Source organism: Amblyomma mixtum, chromosome 2 (genome assembly GCF_055824585.1).
Source record: "Amblyomma mixtum isolate Tamu chromosome 2, ASM5582458v1, whole genome shotgun sequence".
Taxonomy (NCBI): domain Eukaryota; kingdom Metazoa; phylum Arthropoda; class Arachnida; order Ixodida; family Ixodidae; genus Amblyomma; species Amblyomma mixtum.
In genome coordinates this window covers 206,218,921-206,246,420 of record NC_143013.1, presented here as the reverse complement: position 1 = coordinate 206,246,420, position 27,500 = coordinate 206,218,921, and the positions used below count along the sequence as shown (strand labels likewise).

The window sequence follows — 27,500 nt, the reverse complement described above, 5'->3', positions numbered from 1 at the left end:
AAAAACTAAGCAAGTTGGTAAGCGTCCATTGTGAAAAATTCAAGGGCCAGCAAACAATGGCACAAGCGCCCTGCTGCAATAAATTTCTATTACAGCGAGCGTTCTGTGTCCTCCCAGCACCTCCCCCTTTTGTGTCGTTGTTTGCTAGCGCATGAATTTTCCCCAATGTACTTAAGAGTGTCCAAGGGCTCAAAACAACGGCCGTATCATTCACGCACATTTGTATAGATCGTTCTTTACTTGTCGTATATAACAACGCTACTTCGGGCCCGGCAGGTAACGAGGAACGCAGCAAGTGCACAATTGAGCGCCCCGTTTGAGCGCTCTAGAAAGGTATGTGAACGTGTGCACAGCTGTCAAATACTTGACTAGAGCACTCGTGAATTTATGGTGATTGCCGGTGCCTGCTGTGCACGAAAAGGTTTCTTTTTGAGCACTATGTCACTCGTAAACAACGCAAGTTTACTTCCCGGTGCCCCGCTTTAAAGCTTTAGAGAGGCGTGCGGACGACTGTACTAATCTTCCCACATGCATTTTCATATACCTTCCTGGTCAAATCAGACAGAAAGACTCCCCTCGCTAAGAGGACTATGCGCCGGTTAAGAAGCAGCAAAGTTTTGCGCTACTTATCCGGCAATTTTTCAGACATGCTTTAACTAAAAAGCAAATAAAATACATCGAACACAAAGTTTTTCTCGGCTTCACGTGGCAAAAATGAATGATAGGAACCTTCACATAGCAAAAGTAAAAAAAGAAAATTTTCCTGCGCTTTGGTGGGCCGATGATGCCCCCGTAAATTGGTGCCCAATACTCACTTTGCCTATCTCGTCATTACATGAGTCTTTAGGTCGGTGGCCGATGCCTGTCCACCAGAAGGCGTAAAACACGTTGCAGCGCTGCTGCCAGCCCATTCAGAACTTGGGCCTGACGGTCGGACACAGCCTGCAGTCGCCGAGCTGTGATATCCACCTGTTAGAGGGCGCTACACGTCAGCTACCTATTTCAGCCGTAAAAAGCGTAAGTGCGCATCACATTTCGAGGAACTGTGCGTTTTAAGCGGACTTTTTTAAATAACAGAAAATTTTCAGAGGCCTTGCAGGAAGAAAAAAACATGGTGATTCCTGTGTCAGCGAGCCATTAGTGTCTTTATAGGCAAGGACCCTGGCATACGTCAGAATAATGGCCTTGGTACATGACGACCTTGGTACATGAGTTGGTACATGACGACCGCTTTTGCTTCAAATGTTCGACTCTTCTTTTGCTATGATTGGCATTTGTTTTTTTATTTCTATATTTACTTTTATTTTATTTTTTATTTTTTCTTTGGGGGGGGGGTTAGTTTCTGACTGCATTTGCTTCTCATGTATGACTCTGCTGTTGCCACCGTTGCTTGACACTGCTTTGGCTAAGAGACGGCTTCCTCCTCTTTTATCACAATCTGTTAGTTTATCTGCAGGGTTTAAAGGTTTCTTCTCTGTTATCCTGATGTTGCTGCTTATTTTTCCACGTGTTGGGTCGGAAGCGATAAAGCGATGTGTCACATGCTTGAGCTCTATGTTTAAATATGCCACCTTTCCATCTAATAAACAGTTGGTAGTGTGCGCATGTAGTGTCCCTTTCTTGTTAGTGTATTTGTTGCGCCGCCGCTCATTTCACCCTGGCATACCTTGGAGCCGGAGCATAAAAAGAAATATTTAAAAGACGACAAGCTATTGCGCGGCAGTACAGCGTCGCAGTGTTTATTGCTTGCCGCCCGGAACAAATTCTGCCCAGGCAATAAACAGTTTCTCGTTAATGCGGTGTTGTGTGCACCAATCTGTGCAATTCCTTTTTGGCGCGCTTTCTTTGAAAACACTGAACCAACTCGCCCAACTGTATTTCCGAGGCATTCAACGGGACAATCATATTAAGGCGGAAGCCTTTAATGTCTCATCGTTGTAAGCAGCAGTTGTCGACAGAAAATGTCACGCTTTTCAATTGGCGGAAACGGTCGTGACGTCACAGTGCACGAATTTCAAACGGGGCCAATTGTATTTCGGCTAGTAACCATACAACCAATTGAAGGGATCGTATAGTGATGCTCCAAGTAAGTGGGACTGAGCTTAGTTAATTGCTTAATTACCCAATTAGCCTAATTAGCTTTACTAGTCAGGCCATATAAATAAATAAAACCGATTAAGAATTTGGTCGAGCTCAGGAATCGAGCCCCGGTCTTGGGCGTGAGAGACGGGCATGCTATCCACTCCGCCATGCCAGCTCGATGGTTTGGAATGAACAAAGGCGCGTCTAGTGAATACGGTGTTTTCACTCACTCTCATCCTCCTCCATTCCCTTCCGGCGACGTTTGGGTGTCCACCGACAAATGAGAGACAGATAGATTTCCTTTCCTCAAAAACCAATTTACCGACGAGCTAGGCGTAGAACCGAATGGGCGATGGCGTTCTATGGACTCCTTGGCAGCGTTGCAAGACGCTGTCGCGTTCCACTCTTAGGGGCGAAGCTTAACATCTTAACCACACATCAGTGACCACACTTTAGGTCAAAAAAGTGCCCCCCTGAATTTTGACGGGTGTCCACCGAGATATGTGAGACAGTTACTGCGTAATTTCCTTTCCTCAAATACAATTTTCATTTTCTTCATTACGGCTCCTCTTTATCTATCTTCTTTCACTCCCACCTCCCTTCCTCTACGGTGCGGTTCAGGTGTCCGTCGAGATGACAGAGAATGACGAGATGACAGAGAACTCTTAGGGGCGAAGCTTAACGTCTTAACCACACATCAGTGGTGGTGGTGGGGAAAACTTTTATTTTGTGAAAAAGAGTTTGGCAGCCACAGAGTGGCCCCGCTACATGGTCGGCGTCCCTAGTCCGGGACACCGCATGACAAGGCCCCGTCTCTCGCCCGTGTCACCAGAGCCCTTTGGGACTCAAGCGAGGAGCAGTTGAGGAGGGCAGTCTCCCATGCCTCTCTGGAAGGGGTAGGGGAAGGGGGAAGGTGGGGATTTTGAGTACATGCCCACACCATGTGGAAGATATCACAGGTCTCCCCACAGTGTGGGCATCGCCCATCCGTGTTAGGATCGTAATGTTTTATTATTGCAGGACAGAGTAGAGTACCTGTCTGCAGGCGCCTTAAAGTTCGCTCCTCCGTCTTACTCAGCCCTTTTGCAGGGGCCGGGAAAAGGCGGTGGTTGTCGCTATAATGTGTTAATATTTCCTTGAATCTCAGCAGCGGCTGGTTAGTCTCCGAGCCAGAAGAGCTGGGATGAGGAGCCCGGTGAGTAAGGCAGCCGCGTCAGCGGCCTCATTACCTCGTAAGCCCTGGTGGCCAGGAGCCCAAATGATTCGTTTGGGTGTTGGATCAGTGGCAGTCCGTCGTAGAATACAAGCACCTAAGGGGGAGATCTCCCCTGCCAAGTAATGTTCACATGCTTTTCGGGAGTCCGTGATGATTATTCTCGAATTGGCGTGGGCGGCAGCAAGCGCTATCGCTACTTCCTCGGCCCGCATGGGTGGTGGTGGTGGTGAAAACATTTATTACGAATGAGCAGGAGGTATGTTTGGATCAGCCCGTAAGGAACCGATCCTTACAAACACTAGGTGGAGGTCCCTAGTATGGGACCCCAGTGGCGGTTGCCGCCGCCCGGGCCCGCCCGACTAAGGCTTGTTGGGCCTGTAAGTCGTGGCAGCCGAGCAGGGTCGCCTCCCAGTCCTCCCGGGTTGGGTTGGGGATGGGGGGAATAGCGGGGTTGGAGGGGCAGGCCCACACCATGTGATAAGCGTCAGAAGACACTGCACTACAGTGTGGGCAGCTGCCGCTAAAGGAGGGGTCAAAATGTTTTAGCGCTGCCGGGCACAGCAATGTATTGATGAGAAGGCGGAGAAGGAGCCGCTCTTCCGCCTTCTTCAGGCCTTTACATGGGCTAGGGTAAAGGCGATGACAATTTTGATAATATGTTGTAATATCTTTGAATGTATAGACCGGATTAAAATCGGGTTCCTGATCGGATGGGGAGGAGAAAACAGCCCGGTGAGAGAGCGCGCGGGCGGCTGCATCTGCTGCCTCGTTTCCTGCCAACCCCTGATGAGCAGGGGCCCATATGAGGTAACGGTGTGCGGGGTCCGTATCCCGTATGCAATTTTGGTATATTCGATAGGCTAGGAAGGGAGTGCAGCCTTGTTCGACGTTCCGACAGGCCCCTCGCGAGTCGGTGATTATGTATTTTGAATTGGAATGTGAGGCCGCGAGAGCGATCGCGACCTCTTCTGCTTGTGTTGCACTGCGGGCTCTGAAAGTTAGGCCGTTAACTGTGTTGCTGTTGTGAACTACCGCGGCCGTGTACCATCCCCCGTGGTGAGGGCCGGAGGCGTCCACGTAGTATACACCTGTTTTGTTGCCATAATATCGGGCTAGCGCTTCCGCTCGTGCCAGGCGCCGACCATTATGGTCTTCATGTGACATGTTTGCTGGAAGAGGCCTCACGTGGAGGGCACGTCTCCACAGTTCCGGGATGCGAAACCTGTCTTCCATTGGAGGGGTGTGTTGGATATGGAGTCGAGCAAGAAGGCGGCGACCCGACTCCGTTAGCGACAAGCGTGTGTACTGGTTTGTAAGGTGCGCCTCCCGGAGCTCCCGGAAAGTATTCACCACCCCAAGAGCCATAAGCCGGCTGTTTGAAGTAGTGATGGGGAGGTCAAGGGCACGTTTAACAATTTTGCGAAGGATGACCTCAAGGGCGTCCTCCTCTTGTTTCCGTAGGTGGAGATAAGGAGTCGAATAGAGAATTCGACTAGTTACGAAGGCGTTTGCCAGCCGCAAGGCATCCTTACTTCGTAACCCTCCGCGTTTGTTGGAAACCCGGCGGACCATGCGGCCCACCTGGTCCCCCACCTTACGGAGTTTAGCCAATGTAGTGTCTGGCCGCCTGTGTTTGTGGATGTAGAGTCCGAGTACCCGTATCTCATCACTTTCGCGTATGGGACCACTCTCAAGAGAGAGAGATATTTTAGTTGTGCACTTCTGTGAGGGGCGGAGGTGCACAAATTCCGATTTTTGAGGGGAACATTGAAGACCGCAGCGGCGGGCGTAGCGGTCTACTATCGTCGCCGCTGTTTGCAGGCTGGTTTCAATGTCTCCTGTGCTGCCCTGCGTGGCCCACAGAGTGATGTCATCGGCGTACAGGGCGTGCTGCACGCCGGCGACACCACTCAGCTGGGCCGGCAGGTGCATCATGGCCAGATTGAAGAGCAGCGGGGAAAGTACCGCGACTTGAGGGGTTCCCCGCGTGCCGAGTAGGTAAGGACCATGGTCTATATCTTGAATTCGAATGTAGGATTGACGATCCATTAAAAATTGGCTTATGTATTGGAATGTGTTGAGGCCACAGTCGGTGTGACTTAGGTTAGTGAGTATTATCTCATGTGTTACATTGTCGAATGCCCCTTTAAGATCCAAGGCGAGTACTACCCGGTCATTATGGGGGCATTCGAGGGGGTCAAGGATTTCCCGATTGAGTTGCAGGAGGACATCCTGTGCGGATCTGTGTGGGCGGAATCCGAACATGGTGCTCGCAAAGACTTGTTTGTTTTCAAGATATGTAGATAACCGATCCCGCAGCATCGTCTCCATTAGTTTGCCCACACATGAGGTGAGAGAGATGGGGCGGAGGTTATCTGTGTCAATTGGTTTGCCAGCTTTAGGAATAAAAGTGACCAAAGCCGTTTTCCATTCGATTGGCAGGGGGGTGTCCCCGCGCCAAATCGCATTGACGTATTCCAGGAGGGACTTGTATGCCAAGTCGGGCAGGTTCGTCAAAAGCTTGACGGTGACCTTATCCCGTCCTGGCGCAGTGCCCCGTTTCATTTTGGCGAGAGCCGCCCGCAGATCATGGAGCTGGAAAGGTTGATCCAGCTCCGTGTTCTCTCTGCCTGCATAAGAGTACGCAGATCCACGGGGGTCTTCCCTGCTGAAAAAAAGTTCTATGATGCAATAACCTCATAGATCATTCATCATTGAATATCATACAATCTGTATGACATATCATACAATCTGTATGATATATCATACGAATTGTATGATATATCATACAGATTGTATGATATGTCATACAGATTGCATGATATATCATACAGATTGTATGATATGTCATACAGATTGTATGATATTCTATGATGAATGATCTATAAGGTTATTGCATCATAGAACTTTTTTTCAGCAGGGTTGGGCTGTACACAGATACTGGTCCCGAAGTTTCTGTGCCAGTTGAGTCGTGTTGCCAGGAAAAGCGTGCAGGGCTCGGTGCAAATGTTTCTGTGTTTCGGTTCGTGTTTGGGTTGGGTCGATTAGGGCTCGAAAGAGACGCCACGTGTTTCGGCTGGACGTTTGTCGCGCGGCCGTGTTGCATCTATCTACCCAGTTGGAGTCGGCGAGTTGGGCCGCGTACTCTGCCGCTTTCTGGGTAAGCTCGGCAATTCGAGCTTTAAGCTTTCTATTGTGTTTCTGGCGTCGCCAACGGCGGACGAGGCTGCGACGGGCTTCCCAGAGGTGTAGAAGGTGGTTATCCACGTCCGTGACCGCCTCTGAGAGCTGGATGTGTGTTTCATGCGAGGAAAGGTGTGCCAGCAGCTGTTGGGACCATGCTGTGTAGCCTTGCACAGAAATGGGTGTATTATCAAGTGAGTTAAAATTTTGCCTGAATTTCGTCCAATCTGGGATATGGGCTTGTGTTCTGGGACGCTTGAGGGGGCGTGTGCGTAGTGTAGTGTTAATGATGCAGTGGTCGCTACCCAGGGTCTCCTCGGTGTTGAGCCAGTCTGCGTGTCGTATGTTGCAAGTGAAGGTTAAGTCCGGACACGTATCCCGTGTCACGGAATTTCCTAGCCGGGTTGGGTGGACAGGGTCAGTGTGGAGGGTGAGGCCCAACGTGGACGCAAGCTCCGCCAGCTTACGCCCGCGCGACTCCTCCTTGCGATACCCCCACTGCTGACTGGGAGCGTTAAAGTCGCCCACAATCAGCAGGGGATCGCGGCCCGCTACTCTTAGCGCGCGGCTAAAGAATTCGGGGCTCGAAAGGAGAGTCCATCAACGTGCATTTCCTGGTGAACGACAGCGGCCGAGTAAAATCCCGTGGGCGATGGCCCTGCTACGTCTACATAATACACACCGGGTCGGGAGCCATGTTGTCTCTCAAGAGCCCGAGCCCGCGCTTGTCGTCTGTTTTCATGCATGTCGGTGTCCATGTTACGGGGGAGCGGGGAGACCCAGAGCATATGGCGCCATAGTAAAAGTGCCCCCCTGAATTTTGTGACACAGTTACTGCGTAATTTCGTTTCCTCAAATACAATTTTCATTTTCTTCATTACGGCTCCTCTTTATCTATCTTCTTTCACTCCCACTTCCTCCCTTCCTCTATGGTGCGGTTCAGGTGTCCACCGAGATGACAGAGAATTACTGCGCCATTTCCTTTCCTCAAAAAGCGTTGCGTTCAAAGGGCAAGGCATCGCGCCGAACGGGCGGTGGCATTCCGTGGACTCCCTGGCAGCGCTACAACGCGCTGTCGCGTTCCACTCCTAAAGGCGAACCTTAAGCGTCATTAGTTAACAGTTAATTAGTATTCAGGCAAAAATAAGTAATTAACCATTAATTAGTGATTTGTCATCACTTAGTAATTAGTACTCAATCACATGTGACGCCACCAGTGCCACAGAAACAACGAAGGTGGTGCGGAAAACGCTTCCGCCTCTACCCACTTTAGACAGTCAAAGTGCCCCCTGAATTTTTTTCTTTGCGCTTTCTATTGCGCGTACGAAAACCGCTTAAGCTTTCATTTCCCCGCACCTGAAGAAATGTGCGTTCATCACACTCATTTGTCCTCAGATTGAATATGCATCAGCCATCTCGGATCCAGACCAAGCCTATCTCGTAGCTAATGTTGAGTTCTTGCTGAACCGTGCTGGCATTTTGTTTTTTTTCGACTACTCACATGCTACCAACGTCACTGCCTTAAAAATATCGCGCCGAATTTGAAGACTTGTCTTAAAGCCGTAAAATATCACGACTAGCACCTTCCCATAAACTCTATAACAATCCATCGCTTCACCCGGATTTTTTCCAATCACCGTCGGCCTCTTTTCCGCGCCTCGACCATTCGTATAAAGTCAAACGCATTGCGTGTCGTTCATCCGCATTTTCGAGGTCATTCATACCACGCACTACCAAGAGTGCAACAATTTACTAGTGCTAATAGCCATTCAATCTAACGCCTCCACATTTCTTGACCTCGTCCATAGCGACGTTGCCATCTGAAATGTTTTTTTTTTTTCACTTGCTGTACTTTTGCGTTTACTTATGTACTTTTCGCACCTTATACGTGCACTGTAGTATTTTTCATTTTCGTTATGCCTTATCGTCCTTAAACCTATAATTTGCATTATACCGTTTTCTATCACCTGTTTCTTTATTTACTCTTTGTGCCTAATTATTATTCCATGTTATACCTAGCCTGTTTATTGTTATTTTTCTCGTTAATGAGGTTTCTTATACATGTTTTCTTTTTTTTTGACACTGACCCCCCCCCCCCTGTAATACCATCGATGAAGGGGGTTTAGGGGTATGTTGAATAAATAACTAAATAAATAAAATTAAAGAAAGCCTTCATTGCTTCTGTTGCGTTAAGCGAACTCGAAATGAGATTGAATAACTGTTACTGTAAAGACGACTTCGTACCGTTTCATAATGTCTGTGACTAGCGTATATTCTTCATTACGGCACGAAGCTGAAGAAGAGTAAGTTCAAGAACTCGTTTTAAATTTCTTTACCATTTCGTATGCACCATGTGGAGGCGCACTAATAACAGCCGAAATTGTATTCCTCTGCGCCGCAGTTAAATGAGCAACAAAGTTGAGGGAAGCTGAGACAGAAACATGTATTGCTTTGCTGAACGCCTATTTTCTTATCCGAGCATCAAAAAGCTCATCCATCGAAAAACATTTTTCCATCCTTCAGGCCTTTCCTATTTCAACATGTCAGCCTTGATTTGTCACGCAAAAATTCACATATGGCCCATTCCAAACAAACACACCAGATATCACGCTCAGCCTTCTCCGATTTCTTCCAGATTATTTATGACCCATTATAGCAAGGTGGAACATAATCTAGCTGCAATATTTGTGGCAAAGTTTTCTGGTCACGTCACATCCCTTAGGATTTTCCAGACAATAACATTACGTCATCAAGATTTTCCACTCATATAGAACCACCTTGCGAAAACAGGCCTTCATTTGACATAAGGACAACAATATCTATTACTGATCGCTGCACATTAATTGAGTGAGGGCAAAAGAAGGTCTGGTTAAAAAAACTGCAAAAATTTTGACGTCTTCACTAGGCTGAAAATTATTCCTCGTCTATCTAGAAGCGTTTTCTTTAGTATTACCCAGGAATACACGGGCAGCAAAAATTTTTTCTTATGCCTTTTTTTCTTTATTTTATCTCAACAAGTACCATTTCTACTGCTTTTTTTTAAGAAAATCGACGCCACGTTGGTCAGCGACATAATACTCTTCATCGGCTGCCTGAAACATGTACTACTTGGAAAAATTTTAAACTCGTACAGAGTAGAATAAATAACAAAAAAATTCTGAACCATCGAAAAATTTGATTGGGCGCATATTCAGCCTGAAATATCAGACTGCATTGGTGCAAGTAAAAATAAAAAAATGTGAGTGTTTAGAAAGCTAATATGATACTAATTACGACAGCTATATTTAAAGGAACAATCTTTATTTTACCCAAGGAAAAATCTTGAAGTTGAATGCCACCGCCGCCGAGGATTGTTCTCCCGTAATGCCTCACCTCTGCACTGCACAGCACGAAGGCGGTGCTGCTCGAAATCCTAACTCACGTGCTTTCTTTACACGAGCAATAGCGCGCTTGGTACGCAGTCACTCGGCCATCCTGGGCAAGCATATAGGTGCGTGTTTCGCCGTCGTCCCACTCTGCCTCCTATTGTTCTGTACCCCGTCTCGCTGTTGATAGTTGATAGTTTTTCGTAGTATGGTTGGTATGTATTTTTATTTCAAGAAATAAAAATTCAAAGGCCGCTTTCTGAAACAGTAAACTAGTCGACAGCTACAGGTAACGACGGAAGAAGCAAAACGGCTCGTTACGCAACGACTCTCAAGGCATGCGAACCAATCTTCCTCAATGGACTACGCAGCGAATGGCAGCCAACTTGCTGCGGATTTCTTGACGGCTGCTTGAGAACTACCACGCTGTTTCTCCTCACAGGTTTAGTACCTAATCATCTTCTCTCCAGTACTCCACGCTTGCTTAACAGATGCAATTAAATCGATACGCCATTAGTCATGGCTAAGTCAACCCATATTGATATTTTCCGCTCGCCCACACACATTTTATTGCCGAAACATAACCCGCAGATTTAGCTTATCCCTTAAGTAAATGCTGCAGCACACTTATTACGAGAACTAGGGCCCCGAAAAATGAGCACCTAGCTGTAATTTAAGGAGGCCAAAAAAAATCTGGATAAACGCTTAAGACTGCTTATGCGTGGGAACGCGAAACCATTACTCTCCCTGGGTGCATTGTTTCAGAGTGGTCCATTGTTTCAGAGTAATGTTTGTACATGGATTAAAGTTGTTTTCTACGAATTTGAATGTTTGCCTATTGGTTGCGCACTAGACCGCGAGCACACACGCAAGTACACACGCACGCACGCACGCACCGAAACGCGAGCGGAAGCGCGCCTGACGCCGCGTCCGCTCGTTTGGGAAGGCATACCGTTGAAGGTGCATATGTCGTCGGTTCGAATCCCTGTCGCAGGCTAGCCTAGAACTCTAGAAGCTATGTAAGTTATACGCTCAGGATGCACAAAACACCTGCTTGCGACTCTCAAGAAGTGACGACAGCATGCCGTGCAGTGCAGTAGCAGTACGGGACAACAGTCATCGGCATGATGTCATTCATCTTTGAAAAGTATTTTTCCTAGTTCATAACAAAAATCGCTGCTATAGAAAGATGGCGCGTCATAATAGCACGTAATGAGCGGCATTTTGCAATGGATCGTCTAATTATTAAATATAGGGCTGTGAATACGCTGCAATTGGCATTTTTTGGAAATTCAGAATTTTTTAATCAACTTGTTCTATAAAATTTACCAACTAGTAGAGGTGCCAGGCAACCTACGAAGCGTGTCACATCGCTCAAGCATAACGCGTACATTTTCCGAAAAACTTTTAAAAGGGCACGTTTGGGTCTAGAACCAAGAACAAAACTATTAAAAACATTTTGATGGCAGTTTATTCTCAAGCGACACTCAAGTGAATGATTCTACATTTTTAACTTCATTTTGAATAATTTCTAAAGAAACTTAGTTTTGAACTCGTCCTTTTATTCAAAGCGGTGTCAAATAACAGAAATTTTTTTCTGAAAAAATATCGAGGGAAGCTATTTCCGGCAGTGCCATAAAGAGCCATAAATATTGTTGAAAAAATCCAGGAAGCCCGAGCTCGCGCTCTTGGGCGTTCAGCGTGAACTGAGCCATAGAACTACTGAGCACATCTTCGGCGCCGTGCTTACCTGCTGAAGATGTCGAAGCACCTGGGAACGAAACTGGTCATCAGTGATCTCCGTCTGCTCTTTAAGCTCCGCGAGGCGGCCTTGGTTGTCTGCGAGCTGCTCGCAGGATCTGTCCGACGACTGCCCTAACGAGGTCAGACTTATACTCTTCTCTATAGACGAGTAAGGCTTTTCCTGGTTGTCTGCAACACAATGCAGTTACCTTCAGTTATGCTTCCATTAACGTGTTTATTTAAGAGCCTATTGCTTTTCTTTTTTTGCCGCCAGAAAATCTCAAACAAATGAGCATTTCAGCGACCTGACACTGTTCGCGGTGGAACAAAAGCCAAGCCTTCCTTCAGGCATCAGAAGTCACAAAAGTGTCGCGTTAGCTCCAAAATAGTATATTCTTCCCTACCTTGGAATAAATAGGCCGTTAATTTTAAAACACAACCTACTAGCCTAATAAAAACTATCGCAGTTCAACGCTTTGCAATCGCAATGAAAAGATATGATGAACAAAAAATGCCCATGTACAAGATTTGCCAGAGGTTTTGTCCTATTGTTGGAATGTTCCTGCAGCAGTTTTCACTTGTCGGCGTCAAATGGATTTTGCATAGTTTTTTAGGCAAATTCTACTCGCTTACAGAGGCGCTTGTAAACGACCGAAAGTGTTGATTTGTCGTCATCATCATTGGTTCGTATATTTAACAACTTTAAAAAATGAGACCAGAAACACGCACGAGGCACCCCCGGCACACTAGTAAAGACAGAGAAAATATGGACCCCAAAGAATAGAAATCGCACTCAAAAGAAAAGAAACTCATGTAAATTGGTTTACTTCCTTAGTTAAACAGCTCGAAACCTATGCCTGAATCTTTTTTGTGTATCCCGCGTAACGATCCTGCCCCGTCGGTTTCAACGCCAGTGGTGCTTCTCGCGCGTGTTATTAGTTACCAGTTTTTCATGCTGTTTAATCGTGGCGTTTAGAAGCGCTCTTGGTCTAGAACGTACGTACAAGGCCGAAGCAGAGCAAGAGCTACATAGTGTTTTTTTTCTACAAACGCAGTTTGATTCGAATTACTGCACAATGGAAATATTTCCAGTTTCCACATTCCACTGCACATAGTAGTCCGTATAGCAGCCCTCTTACATAGTTATCATTGCATTGCTTGCATAACATTCGTCCCACAAAACAGAATATTTTTCCTATTTTTACTTCTCACCTGCCACGTGTCAGGAGGAAGACAGGGCTCTACCAAGCGGCCCAGTATTCCACACCATGTCTGCTTTTTTAAACAGCGTTTAATTCTAAACCTGCCCTATTGGTAGCAAACGTTCCGACATTCACGGTTCGTGCAAGGTTTCATTTTGGCAAGACTTTTCTATTTAGAAATGCGGTCGTTAACATTTCATTTGAGAAGGCGCATATACCCAAGAATCATAACAAGATTTTCCTCGGCGCAGACCGAAAAACTCGATGAACCCAGAGAGAAAAATGCCTGCACAAACCGGATGCTGAAGTCGCTGCTGGCAGTTTTTCTGCCGAAGGGCTGCCATGTTGCCGTAGAGCCGCGTCCGAAGCTCGATGCTGCAGTGACTTGTCAGCCGGCTGTAAATGTGCGGGCATCATGAGTACAGTTTCAATCCCAAGGCAACGCACTGAAACACATGCTGATGTCCCATACTTGGACCTGAATTAATATGCTGAATGTTAACAGGGTGCTTCTATTCCACAAAGAATACTGTGAAACGATGAGCGCTGATTTAGAGACGAGCCCCAACCGCAATGAACGTTGGATTGTAAACGTTGTCAGGCTCACTGCGTATCACACTACCCAGCTATAGGCTCTTATCAGCTTATCCTCAGCCTGCCTACGTCGATGCAGGCTTTTCAGAGTGATTTCCAGTTAGACCAGCCCTTCCCCACATGCAACCACGTCATTCTTGAACACTTCGTAGTTTCCCTTGTTAGTTTCCCTACTAATTCCCCTGGATGCCACTCTCTGCATTCAATATCCGTCCCTCCATGATCCACTTAGTTTCCCCGGATGCGACTCCGTACCCTTAACGACCATCAGCTATTTTCCAGTTGCGCATCATGCCCTGCATATGCCTATCTTCTTTATTTGGGCTAGGATATCATAATTACCTAACCCACTCTGCTCTCTTCTTGTGAATTAATATTGCACCTATCGCGCCAGAGCTTGCTGCTTTCTTCTCGATTTAATTTTACCCCTTTTCACTAGCCTCTGTCTTTTCATCTGCTGCGATTATTTTTTGCTGTGTATGAAATCAACCAGGACGCCATGAAAACAAGAGTAGCCCGGCGCATTGTGTTAAACTTTCGAAGAGCATAGGGAATGTTCACTGGCAAAACAAAAGATATAGTGTCCTATATACTTCTGAGCCAAATACAGCTGTATTTACATCAACGATAGGACGCCGCGTTTTAGGAAACTAGACAAATTTAGTCCGGCTTAGCAGTCAGACAACGCAAACTAATGTGCATGCGCAGAGCACTGCTCATCTAGCAGGGTCTAACGCGAATACGCGAAATGTAAATCAAAGAATGCGCACAGTAACCATACGTTACTGGTTGCATTTACATTATGCCGGAGCCTTACGAGCCTACTTCAGACCAAATGGAGCTTCGCCGTTGCATTGCTTGGCGCAATAGCTGCTGAGTGCTTAGGATTGCTTTGTTTATAACCCTCTGACCATATGTGAAGGCACATTCGAGAAGTTTTTGCTGTTTTTTACATAGTGGGGACATTTTCAAGCAGTTAGGCCTAAACACATGTGCTGTACGCTGTGGTCATAGCAATGCCACGTGGCGGAGCAGTGTTTCAGTTTCTCAGAAACTATCTCTGCTTGCTTTATTTGATAGCAAATTTACTTGAAAGAAGAATTGCTCGTTATGCACTCACCATTTCTATCATTAGTTGCAGAAAACGCTTCTTTAGCTCAGCGCTGGAGAGCATTGGCTTATGTCACTAGAGAGCGTGACAGCGCCAACGCAAGCCCCTTTTAGGGGAACTACAACAAGCAAAATAAAAACGTCACGTTTGTGAGCACTGTGCACGCACGCCTCCTGCGTAAGCTCAACTATAAGTGACTAGTAGCAGATCTTCTCAGAGCGCTCTAGGTTCGGATGCACGACTACAAATGGAAGTTGTCATTACTAGGTGCAGCTGAAGGGTGAAGATTAAGCACCGGCGAGCTTCTTTTAATGACCATTCCACAGGATTTGACAAAGCCCTTTTTTTTTGAGCAGCTGCGATGACAGCGTTTTCTTTTCTTTGCAAGGGGAGTAAACGAAAAAGTTAGCAATGAAACTGCCCTGGTTACACTCGCTCCATTGTATAGTTATTACTGCCTGTGCACAAACTTCGCTGGACACTAATAGTACAGAGATATTGGGGTCAGAAATGTACATCGCTGTGATCGCAGCGGCTGTCCCAGCTTCTGAAGGCAGGTTGCAGTGAAAGATACCCGTGGGCTTGTATGTGTCCATCACTGTTTCTTTCCTTTTGCGGCTGTGACTTGCGTTGTATTTTCACCATGCAGAACCAACTAGCCCATCAACTCGCTCCTATTGGCAGGATTGAAAATTAACACGTTTTGGCGGGCTAGTTGGTTAAGAATCTTGAGTAAACTGCATCTTGAATAAACGGTGGCGTCTTCTAGGACTTTTGGTACCACTGCTCCTGGCCAACGCCGACAACTTCAGGTTTCGTTGCCGATGAGCCATATAATGCTATCTCATTAAAATTGATAGAGAACTCCTGTTTAGGATCCCAGTGTCGCTCATGTGCCATAACCTACTCGGCCGCTTGCCAGTGCTTGGTTTGGTTTGGTTTTGTGCGGTTTCACGTTCTGAAGGCAACTTAGGTTATAAAATATGGAAGATTGTTGAGCCAGTTGATTGATGAGACAGCAATGAAAAGGCGCAAAAAAAAACGGGACAGGAAGACAAGACGTGACAGATACAGCGCCGAACTTACAACTGAGTGTATTTCATGCAATATCACAAACATGGGTAAGGAAGTTCGGTCAAGACAGCATCAATTCTATGCGTTCATGACATTACCCATGGGTTGAAGACTACTGCGGGACGAGGCGGAGCGCTTCTGTTGTTTCCTGCGCCAGACAAATTGGGCAAGTTCTGCAAAAAAGTGCACTGGAAGCACCAGAGGCAGGAAGATTGTGGCATGAAGTACGTGACAAAATTGGTTGAATGTAAAAGCAGAGCCATCTGCGAAATTCCTCTGTCATGTGGTGCCACTTATGTCGGCCTGACTTGCCGCTGCGTCAATGACAGATTAAGAGAGTGCGCACACGAAGTCAGAATTGGCAGAGTAATAACATTATCCACTCTAGTGACAGAATGCAAATACCTTCCCCAGTTTGATCAGGGCAAAGTAATTCGCACGTACGTAAGTCAGCGGAAACTGGAACTGTACGGAGCTTTTATTATACTCAAAAGACGGGACCAGTGCTAGAGCGTGCCTTCACTTTGCCTATCGAAGAAAGAGATAGCCTTCTTAGATATGTACCAGTAAGAGCGACATTATTGACGGATGTTTTTGCTTTTGCTTGTGCTGTATGCCTTCGGTGTTTCATGCGATATTGCATGAAATACACTCAGTTGTAAGTTCGGCCCGGAGTCTGCCACTTCTTGCCTTCCTGTCTCAATTTTTTTACGCTGTTCTATTGTTATGATCAGATTATGAGAGACGCCGTAGTATAGGGCACCGAATAATTTCGACCACCTGCGGTTCCCTACGTGCACTGACATCGCACAACTTCACCAGCGCTGCGACGAGGAACAAAGACAGAAAAGGAAGGACAGGGACATCGCACACTACACAGGCCTTTAGCATTTCGCCTGCATCGAAACGCGACCGTAGCGGCCGAGATCGAACCCATGTCTTTCCGGTGAGCAGCCGAGCACCATAACCGCAGAGCAACAGCGGCGGCTACTTGCCACTGCACGGTGTCTCAGGCGGACATGGTTGCACCTTTGTGTGGTAGATTATGCATCACGCGCTTTACACATCCGCTCAGTTTCTCAGTGAACTCTGAGATCAGCCTCATGCGCATGACCGCAAATTCATATATAGCGAACGGGTTTTAAAATGTTTCTTCCCGGAATGTTAAAATAGTAGTGCACTCGATGCCTAGTTTTTGAACTGTAGTGTTCACCCGTTCTTAGCGAAGTGCTGCAGCGTTTAAGCGATGCGCCACTGCCCAGCGATGGCCGGCGCTGCCACAGAAGAGGCTTGTGCGGGCCACTTTGCTCTTGCCAAGATACCCGCAGCGACCAATCATTAATTTGACCATCACCTGCCATGGTGGGCAATTTGCTCACAAACCGGTGGGCAGGTTGTGATCACGCGAAGGCCGCGTGACCTAAGAGGCCTACCTGCCTACTAGGTTGCTTCTCTGGGAATTTTTCGTGTACTTTTCGCTCATGGTCAACGATGCCTGCGCTGAGACATGACCTTCGTAACGCTATCCTGTTAAAATGCACAGTAATGAGTGTCGAGTCCTACAGTTATTCCCCACAAGAGTGTAGGCGTTAATAACGCATTTAAGCAAACAATGGAAGGGGATGAGGGGCTCGTTACAAATATTAGAGAAGCCAACAGCCACAGAAACCAAAGGACACAGGGGATTTTTTTTACATTAATTAATTTATTTTGTGGTGTTGATCAATTTGGAATATTACTATATTCTAAATTACTATTACTATATAGAATATTACTATATTTGAATATTATATTAGAATATTACTATATTCGAAATTACTATATTCTATATTCTAAATACTATGTTCTAAATTACTATATTCTTAATACGATAAAATATTAGTAATATTCTAAATTGATCAACACCACAAAATAAATAAATTAATGTAAAAAAAATCCCCTGTGTCCTTTGGTTTCTGTGGCTGTTGGCTTCTCTAATATCAATAACGCATTGAGGTTTTAATTTAGCGCCGCATCTCGGCGCATGTTTAACGAGGAAAAAGATTACTTTCCTCGAGTCATCATCAGTGATGAGTGCCCTCAAGCAAGACCACCGTTTAACCAAATAAAAGCATACATGTATAGCGGTACAGTCATGGATGCAACAAGCCTTACAGCATTCGTCGGGGAGGCGGACGTCAGGGCCGGTGAGCTACAGCCAGAGTAGACATGTTCGCGCCGCTTCTGGACCACGTGACCATCGGACACTTCGAGCGACACCTCGTCACCAACGACGCTCAACACTCGAGCGTCTTCTTCCAGGAGCCCAACGGACATCGAAGGTCGGCCATCGGTGCTGCTTGCGGCGCTGCGTTGGGATTCAAGTTTGGTGCATGGAATACATATGAAACCCTCATTAAGGCCGGAACACATGGAGCGTTTTTACCGCGGAGAGTCGTCGATTTTCGCCCGACGGCGCAGATTTGACGCCCGGCGTCGAGAAAAACGCCCGCAGCCGCCGATCTGGACCGGCTAGATTTTCACGCGTGGCGTCCGGTGAGACTGGCAGCGGCGGCTGAAGCGAGCCAATAGCAGCGCAGAAAACCCGCTCTTCCGGTCCTCTGCCTGCCGCCACCAACATGGCCGCCATGGCCGTCGAGCTACGCAGTGTTTTTGGCACGCATATGTTATTGCCGTGAAAATAAACGCTTCATCTGACTTGAAATGTCGTTTTTTTCGAGAAAACGGCCGAATCTTGGACCGGAATGCCGGCGCTCCCTCCCTGAAGCGAATGTGTCGAAGACAACCGCAGCCGCTGGTGTCCGCGGCTGAGCGGTTGTCCAAAGGTACGCGACGGCATGCATTCGAGCACGCAAATCTTTAGATACTTAAGCGCGCGTGCTAAAATTTGTAGAATGGTGTCGAAGTGAAACTTTCCAGATTTTAACAGAATTATCAGCGTCGCTGTTCTCACAGACCTCCTTGCGCAGTGGTGTTTGCCACTTGTTGATCACATTTGCTTTCGCGTCGAGGGATACGCGGCGGCGCGCCGCCGCTTCAACGCTCCTTGTATCTCCAGCTGGGCGTCAGGCCACCGCGACGTTTTCTGCCGCGCGAATGTCGTCGAAGAAAACGTCGCATGTATACCGGCCCTTAGGTATGTTTAGTGCCCGTATAAAAAGAAGGCAACGACATCGGGTTTTTCTCCTGGTTAATTTTCACCTGCGTGTCCTTAAATTAAATTTTTGCTCTATCTTCATTTTTTGTTCAGACTGGTTTAACCTTCACAAACTATAAGTGATACCTGAATTATACACATGGTGACGTCTCGTCGTACGTAATGCAGGGTTAAAGTAATAATTGGGCTTTCTCTTACGAAGTTATATAAGAAGAGGCCGTTGATTAGTCTGAGTTCGCCCAAGGATCTTTTGCTCTCTTGGGTGACAGGTGAAAAGAAAATATATAGAACTCCTGTCGATAACAAGTGCAATATACTCGACAGACTAAGTGCATTTTTTATCCATTTCTCTCTCCTTTCTCTACAAGACGTAACGAACACTCTTTCTTTGGATGCATGAAGCAGCTGGCTTTATGCTCAGGGCGAATGGTAACGAAAACGGGAAAATTCACTCAGGAAGTGCAGCACTTAAAGCCTGCGTTTTTTTTCTTTCTACATTACCGCTGCTCGGACCTGCTATTTAGAATACAAAAAAGCTGATGCCGCAGTTGCGGATCCCAGATCGTAATAGGCTGTTGGAGTGACTAGAAAACTTTGTTTTATTTCAACTGCAGCTATATGCAGCGGAAACCTTATACATGTTCTACCCTTCAATTTTCCTTCCCTATGAGGAGAACGTTCACTGGTAAACTGAAGAACAAGCTACTCTAAAAGCGACCCAGAGAGCACCGGAAGAGCTCTGCTTATTACAGGCGAAGAAAAGAGTCAGCCATCATTACGCATTAATCGCCGTAGACGACTCGATATTGTGTGATGAACCGCGCTGTACTACGCAAAGAGGCAGAAACCTCCCTGAAACACAAAGTCATGAATTATGCACTATAAATTGTATAAATTAGTAAACTGCATGGCTTATACTAGGTTAGAGCACAAATATGCTACAGCGCTTTAATATCAGCCAAAAAATTTGCCTCGCGCATATTTCAGATTACACTATCGTCGAGCCACATTCCGCATCCCGATTTGGACTGTAGTATGGGAGTAGAGTACTCCATCCGAACCATTTCCTTTCCATTCCATTTCACACTCTCCCATTGATCACTGCGCTCACTGACGTAGTGCGTAAAGACATCACGCTGGTCGTGAAACAAATGTTCCCATAATGCCACTTACTTTTCCAAAACGTGCCTCGAGCTTATGTCGTACTTGAGAACAGGCGCCAACGCCCGACAATGACGGACAACGACGACTCGTTTGACGCGTCCGACAACAGATATCGCTGCCAACCATGTCTCGCTAGAGAGACTGGTCGTTGCATGTGCGACGAATTGCCACAGCGGTGTGTATGCGGCTCATCCTCACTGGATGCGGAAGCACGAGGCTGACTATCGGCGGGTCCGCGGCCAGGGGCTGTGGTCTCTAAGCTCTACAGAGGGCAGAACGCTTGTCTAGAACACGTTCTGGGCGTGTATCGGTCTTAACACGCGATATCTACCGATAGCCTTTGGTTAAAAATGGGCTGGATGTAAGCATGTGCAGCTGAACTCATAGGATTTCATCTTCAATTCTTGCTTTCATGGTCGCGGAGGCTTTGGGATTTGCGGAACACACAGTTCGGACGTTCTTGACATGTGTTTTGCCCTCTGTACATTTTAAAGTCGCCATTTCGCGCCCGTCGGGTCCTCTGTCATTGGTCACTCAGATATGCCCGCGGCATTCATGTGTTCGTGGAAAGCGACCCGCCCAATGGGTGGAAACAACCGGACCTCACCGTTGGCAGCATATTCCAACCAAAAGCAGCCATTGTCAAGTCCGGTCGCCTGCTGCTGACAGAGCGCTGCGATGAACCTCCCCAGTGGCTGCATATGGTAGTCAGTGCCAGCCAATCGTAATGTATGGTCGCCAACAAGCAATGGTCCGGCCGCTTCCCACAGATGATTAAAAGCCGCGGGTATATGGTTGGCCAATGACGAAAAGACGGATGTGAAATCGCCATTTTGAAATGAACAGCTTATGGAATATGGCTCAAGAGTGGCTTTTGTCTGATGGGCAGTTTGCTTTCCCACCTACTTTTGTATTCGTCAGATTGACGTCCAATCCAAATAAAACGGAAAATGGAAGGGATCGTTACAGAATACCGCTCCTTGTTTTTTCCCCTCTTGGTTTTTATTTTTCTGCTCCGACCTTTGGGAACATTTTCGGTTTCGGCAGCTGCTGAGGTGTCCCACTAAACGGTTGTCAAGTACGATGACATGAGCTGTAAGCCTACGACGTTCCCTACTAAACATTTCGTGCTTAGTGTCGTGCTTAGTAGCCAGGGGAGGCGTTTTTTTCGCCTGTTGCCTGGTGTATGTTATATTATGATGGCGAAACGAAGGAAGGGGGAGTAGGGATGATAGCAAAAATTAATTTCAGCCCCTAACGCCTTCAATGGGGCGCAACTAAGGTAATGTGTTCATGGTTGTGAACTGAATCGTGCCTACGACCACTGTTCTCATACCTGTATAAGATGCCCTAACAGCCTCCTACAAGAACGTCCATATACCTCTGCCGCCATAAATGTAGGCACTGAATGCCGCGACTCAACGTGTTTATTACGTTCACGCCCCGCGAGAAAGTTGACACTTCGTTAGAGATACCTTTCTGGCCTTCGAATTCGCTTAGCAGGTATCACGCGCAACTATGAATGACAATATTTTATGTTAATCTCAAATGGACTTCTCCATAAAGATCTTCACCGTCAAGAGACTGAAAGAGTGTGTTGTTGCGCGAGCCGGTCAGAGAGTGTGTTGTTGGGCGAGCCTGTATGTCGTTATCAACAAAGGGTAGTGCGCATGCAAAAAACAAAGCAGAGAAGGGTACACATAAAAGGCGGACATCCATATCTTTCATTCTGCTGCAATTAACTCATTGCCTAACAGTGCGTGCTCAACTGTAGGCGATTTGAATCTTTCATTCCCTGTAGTTTTGCACATTCTTCCTGTGTACCTCTAGGCTGTCGTTTCCAGGTCTCATTTTTCTTGCAGGGAACGGCCGCGCAGCAATTGATATCAATCAAACATCATGACTGTGCCTGTCTATTGCGCTATAGGAACTAAGTGAACTCATAAAAACTGCATAGTTAGCTCAGAAGACAACCGTACTGCACCGCAATGTTGAAGGTGAATCGTGAGTTCATCATTATAAGAAAAGGCCTTCCCGCAACCCCTACTGACAACATAGTTATGCATCTTCGCTCTTGAACACAATGTTGCGATTAGAGTAAACAGTGCCCCACTCTATTCGCCAGTGTAGAAATGAATTCAACAGCCACTGAATCCAAAGGAAGTGTAAATGAATTGATAAGTGCGAAAATACATGAATATACACCAGGCGTTTTTGGAAAGTTTTTCAAAATTTTTCTAAAATAGGCTTTCTGGGGTAAAAATGGCTTTTGAGGCAAAGTAATGCCATTGTTCGCGGACACCAAAAAAACGGTGAATCTCCTAAGTAGTAAGCTGGCTAAATATTTACTATAATTAACTTTTTAACTACTACAGCTAGGCGCCTAGTTGCTATTAGTGATCTGTAGCCGGTTGTTAGTAATAGCCATATCAGTTTTTAGACTTTCCAAAACGCGAATACCTTTCGCGCTGTGGCTCGACAATGTTTGGCTTTTTGGACTAGTTACAAGCACTGCAAAGGTTGTTTTGCCTGCATAATTTCTGAAAGCGCATTTATTTTGGCACGATGTAGCCATATTTTGTTGATCCGCAGCGTCGAGGATAATCGCATTTTCGAAATTCTAAAAGCTTATATGGCTGTTACTAACGACCGGCTACAACTCTCAAATTGAAACGAGGCGCTTAACTCGAATAGTGAAGTAAAAGTTAATTATTAAAATGAACTCGCCAGCTTACTAAAAACGAATCACCGGTTTTCTATGTCCGCCAACACTGGTAATACTACACCGCAGAAGCCCTATTTCTATCCCAAAAAGGCTATTTTTGAAATTTTTTAAACTTATTCCTGGAACACGTGGTAGAAGATTATATTCCAAAATAGAAGGGCAAGCAGCAGCCACCTTAGCTCAGCTGGTAATGCACCGCACGCGAAAAACAGACGCGTATTTTTCTGCTTAAAACAACATCAGCCTCACTATAGTGTCCACGGCAAAGATAAAGCCTCCTCCAGATCCGGTTAAATAACCCTGCCTTTAGCCAAGAGATGTCACCTTAATCGCGCAGCCTTTCTGGTCTTATATGCCCACCTAACTTTGCCGCCCCCAGCTGCGCTTTCCTCACCTTGGAATTCACAACGTTACCTTTAACGACTATCACTAAATCTGTCCTTCGAATTAGAGCCTCAGCCAATTGCCACTCTACGATTTAGAACTAAGATATCATTAACTGCTGTTCGGTCCCGACTCACGCAGCTCGCATTATGTCTCTTAACATTATAACTGACTACTGTTTCCCTTTCCGTAGCTTTCTGCGTTCTCGTAAAGTTGAGTTCCGCTGTTTTCGCCAACCTCCATGCTTCTGCCACATAGATGAGTACCGGTAAGATAAAGCGGTGGTGCCCTTCCGTCTGGAGGGATACTGGTAAGCTGTCATTCGTGATCTCAGCAACCCTACGAAAGTCACTTTAACCCATTCTTAGTCGTTTTATTATTTTACTGTAGTGGTGCGCGTCGCCGTTTATTGTATTGCAGGCTGTGAGTACGGCGGCAAATGGCGCCGACGACGGCAAGAGAGGGGGCGACCTTCCGGCGGTCGGTACAGTAAACAAGACCCGCAAAACGCTGCTGCACGGATAGGCCTCGCGCTGGAGGGGCTGAGAAAGTGGGAAAAGGCAGAGACAAAATTGGAGGAGACACCTAAGCTCCACGTTCCGAGTATGATGCTATAACGTCAATGATTTAACGCCAATATATGTGGAATTGGTCATCCTCGACTTCTTATTCATATGTACCCGGGAGTCCTCATACCACTCCTTGTGCAATTTTGCAGCAGTTCCATTGCCGAGTGAAGGCAGCTGCTGCCACCAGTTGGTCGTTGCTACCCAAGTCGCTCTTCCGGACATCTCGCGATTAACAGTTAACTTAACGTACACCTGCCAGGGTGGTCAGTTTGCTCAGAATACGATGAGCACATTTTTACGACCCCACAGGGTCGCAGGACCTAGACTGATTCTCCGGGGTGGCTGCCTGAGTCACCCTACGCCACCCTATTTATCACTGACGACGCCGGCACCGGATTTTCTGCTTAGCAGGGTGTTCACGTACCGACAAACCAAACGTGTCGGTCGTTCTCTGCACACGCTGCATGCACGCTAGCACTACGTGGTGGTACCGGTCGGATGAACCTTGAAAGTAGCCCCAACGGACGGATGGTCCACGCTGAGGACTGCGGTAGCCACATCAAGTTTTCAGTGCAAGCGTTCTGAGGAATTTAGCTTCTGAACGCCAATTGAGTGGCCACACGGAAAGTCCCGTTTCGAACATTTATCGAGCCGTCAGCTGTCTTGCTGCGAAGCCCATCGAGAAGCAGGTGCACGCGCTGGTCTATTTCATGGAGGATTAAGCATACGATATACTGCTCATTGTTAAGTTAAAAGACGATCAGAAGAGGTCATCACACGATCTATTACAGGCTTTTGAGAAGCACATCGTTTATCGTGGAAATATCGTCTACGAACAGGCTAGGTTCTTGAGAACAGTAAAGAACGAGGCCGAAAGAGTCGAAGAGTTCGTAACTGGCTTGCATAGACTTGCAGAGCTTCAAATTCGGGGGGCTGCACGACACAATCGCCTTAGGCATCAGAAATTGCAATCTATTGGAAAAGCTATTGGAAAGAATGCAGCTGGACGCAGAGCTGAAGCGGTTAAAGGCTACGACCATGGCGCTCCAGTCAAAAGTGTCGAAGCAACAACCTGAAGTTTTACGGAAATGTAGAAAACGAGCACAGGTTCACCAAAACTCCGCAAGCCAGCTGGTTCTCCGGCAAAGAATAAGAAATCTCTTGCTCAAGTCAAGGTGTCTTTCCAGCGGCTACGAACAGCATAAGAAAGCACGGTGTTTGGTGGAGAAGGTCGCCTGCAACAAATGCAGCAAGAGAGGACAACACTAGGCTCGAGTGTGCCAAGAAGAAAATGCTGCCCACGAGATCGTCGCCACGAGCTGCGCACTCTTTGAAGGCATTTCACCCGACACTAGAGACAAGTGGGTAGCTACAGTGGACGTTCACGGCTCATCAGTAAGGTTAAAGTCGCCAACGCGGCAGACGTCGCTCTGATGTCAGGGGGCACGTGCCAACAGCTTTTCGGAGACGTTTGTTTTCAACAACCAGAAAGAGTGCTGAGAGGACCGAATCAGCAGGAGCTCACGATAGATCCTTGACGTGATGGAAGCAGGCATGTTACCTGCGACAAGACTGCAGAAGCCGACATCTACGTCGTGGGTGGTCTTTAAATGGAAACTGCACAGGTTTTAGAAATCAACGAGCTTAAGAGGGTGGAATGTGTGAAACTTGCAGTCATTTGTCAGATGTGAAGTCATTTTGGGTTAGCACTTGAAATAGTGAAGTAATCGCCGATTAAAATCCGGACGCCCTTCAAGCTTCTCCGCAGCGCACAACGCCAAGTGGGGGGCGCATGATGACGTCATCGAAGGTATCGGTACACTTACGACGCACAAACGCCTGCTTTCAAGGAAAAAATTCAGGGGGCACTTTGACTGTCTAAAGTGGGTAGAGGCGGAAGCGTTTTCCGCACCACCTTCGCTGTTTCTGTGGCACTGGTGGCGTCACATATATTTGAGTACTAATTACTAAGTGATGGCAAATCACTAATTAATTGTTAATTACTAATTAATGCATGACTACTAATTAACCGCTAATTAATGACGCTTCGCCTTTAGGAGTGGAACGCGACAGCGCGTTGTAGCGCTGTCAGGGAGTCCACGGAACCCCACCACCCGTTCGGCGCGATGCCTTGCCCTTTGAACGCAACGCTTTTTGAGGAAAGGAAATGGCGCAGTAATTCTCTGTCATCTCGGTGGACACCTGAACCGCACCGTAGAGGAAGGGAGGTGGGAGTGAAAGAAGATAGATAAAGAGGAGCCGTAATGAAGAAAATGAAAATTGTATTTGAGGAAAGGAAATTACGCAGTAACTGTCTCACATATCTCGGTGGACACCCGTCAAAATTCAGGCACTTTTTTGACCTAAAGTGTGGTCACTGATGTGTGGTTAAGATGTTAAGCTTCGCCCCTAAGAGTGGAACGCGACAGCGTCTTGCAACGCTGCCAAGGAGTCGATAGAACGCCATCGCCCATTCGGTTCTACGCCTCGCTCGTCGGTAAATTGGTTTTTGAGGAAAGGAAATGTATCTGTCTCTCATTTGTCGGTGGACACCTAAACCTCGCCGGGAGGGAATGGAGGAGGATGAGAGTGAGTGAAGACACCGTATTCACTAGACACGCCTTTCTTCATTCCAAACCATCGTGCTGGCATGGCGGAGTGGATAGCGTGCTCGTCTCTCACGCCGAAGACCGGGGTTCGATTCCTGAGCTCGACCAAATTCTTAATCGCTTTTATTTATTTATATGGCCTGACTAGTAAAGCTAATTAGGCTAATTGGATAATTAAGCAATTAGCTAAGCTCAGTCCCACTTACTTGGAGCATCACTATACGATCCCTTCAATTGGTTGTATGGTTACTAGCCAAAGTGCAATTGGCCCCGTTTGAAATTCGCGCACTGTGACGTCACGACCGTTTCCACCAATTGAAAAGCGTGACATTTTCTGTCGACAACTGCTGCTTACAACGATGAGACATTAAAGGCTTCCGCCTTAAAAAATCAACACCGCCGAATGCAAACCCTGCCGAGAGCTGTTTGGCAGCGTCCAACGACTCGGGACAGGGTGTGGCTGACGACAGCGGTAAATTGAAATCATACCTTCCGTGACGTCACGCTGAGTTTCCCTGCACTCCTCTGGTGCTTTGAGGAGAAGCGCAAAATTCAATCGTCGATTACGTCACTATTCTAAATGGTAGTGCAAAAACACTTGGCATGCTTTACCGACAGCCTATATAGATTTGAATCCTTGAATATCGCGAAATTCTAAAAAAGTGCCGCCGTTGTCCTTTAAGTCCCTCTTTTGTCAATGGAAGTCAGTGAGAGACTAGGCTTCGTCAAGCTTCTTGTCAACATCAACAGTAGCGGAACATTCAACCCAATAGGAGAGTTCGCAAAAATTTTTATTGGTCTGGGTAACGTAACACTTGCGTACAAGATCAGCTCAAGAAAGCTGCAGTAAGTTTCGCACTTTCGCACTGAGGACTCCATGTGGAGTCGCCATACCTCTTGTGTCAAAGTCTAAAGAAAAACTGCAGGAAATCATCGAGCTTGGAGTTATTGAGTCATTTGATGGGCCAACAGAATGGTGCTCTGGTATGGTTATTGCACAAAAGTCTAGCGGAGGCGTACGCATATGCGGTGACTTCAGTGAACAAAGTTTGTAGCGAGAGAAGTTCACCCTCTTCTGATCAGTGAACGTGTACTCGGAAAACTGGCTGTAGCCCATCACTTTTCGAAACGTTATGTCAAATCAGGCTTCTGACAGCTCGATCTAGCAAAATAGTCACGAAACCTGACGACCTTTACCAACGATTCGGGAGATTTAGATTTCAGAGGCTTCCATTTGTCATTATTTCTGCAGCTGAATTCTTCCACAAGACGATGTCAGAGTTCCTGAATGGCACAGAAGGAGTAGTGTGCAAAATTGACGA

At 46.7% G+C, this 27,500-nt stretch overlaps 1 protein-coding gene across 1 annotated transcript; it reads right to left on the bottom strand.

The window, feature by feature from the left end:
* Positions 1-843: 843 nt before the first annotated feature.
* Positions 844-17,917, bottom strand: LOC149362344 (uncharacterized). Its single transcript, XM_089569700.1, has 4 exons — positions 17,725-17,917; positions 13,088-13,187; positions 11,597-11,778; positions 844-969 (listed from the first exon to the last, which is right to left on the bottom strand). The coding sequence occupies exons 1-4, from the start codon at positions 17,884-17,886 to the stop codon at positions 844-846; spliced, it is 570 nt and encodes a 189-aa protein (XP_089425826.1). The 5' UTR covers positions 17,887-17,917.
* Between the last annotated feature and the right edge of the window lie 9,583 nt (positions 17,918-27,500).

Excerpts from the sequence above, each read along its gene's own strand:
- LOC149362344 (XM_089569700.1), bottom strand. The coding sequence starts at position 17,886 with ATGTCCGTTGGGCTCCTGGAAGAAGACGCTCGAGTGTTGAGCGTCGTT. Across the intron at positions 13,188-17,724 it reads CCGCCTCCCCGACGAATGCT|CCGGCTGACAAGTCACTGCA; the intron begins GTAAGGCTTGTT and ends GCACATTTACAG. Across the intron at positions 11,779-13,087 it reads AGCAGCGACTTCAGCATCCG|ACAACCAGGAAAAGCCTTAC; the intron begins GTTTGTGCAGGC and ends ATTGTGTTGCAG.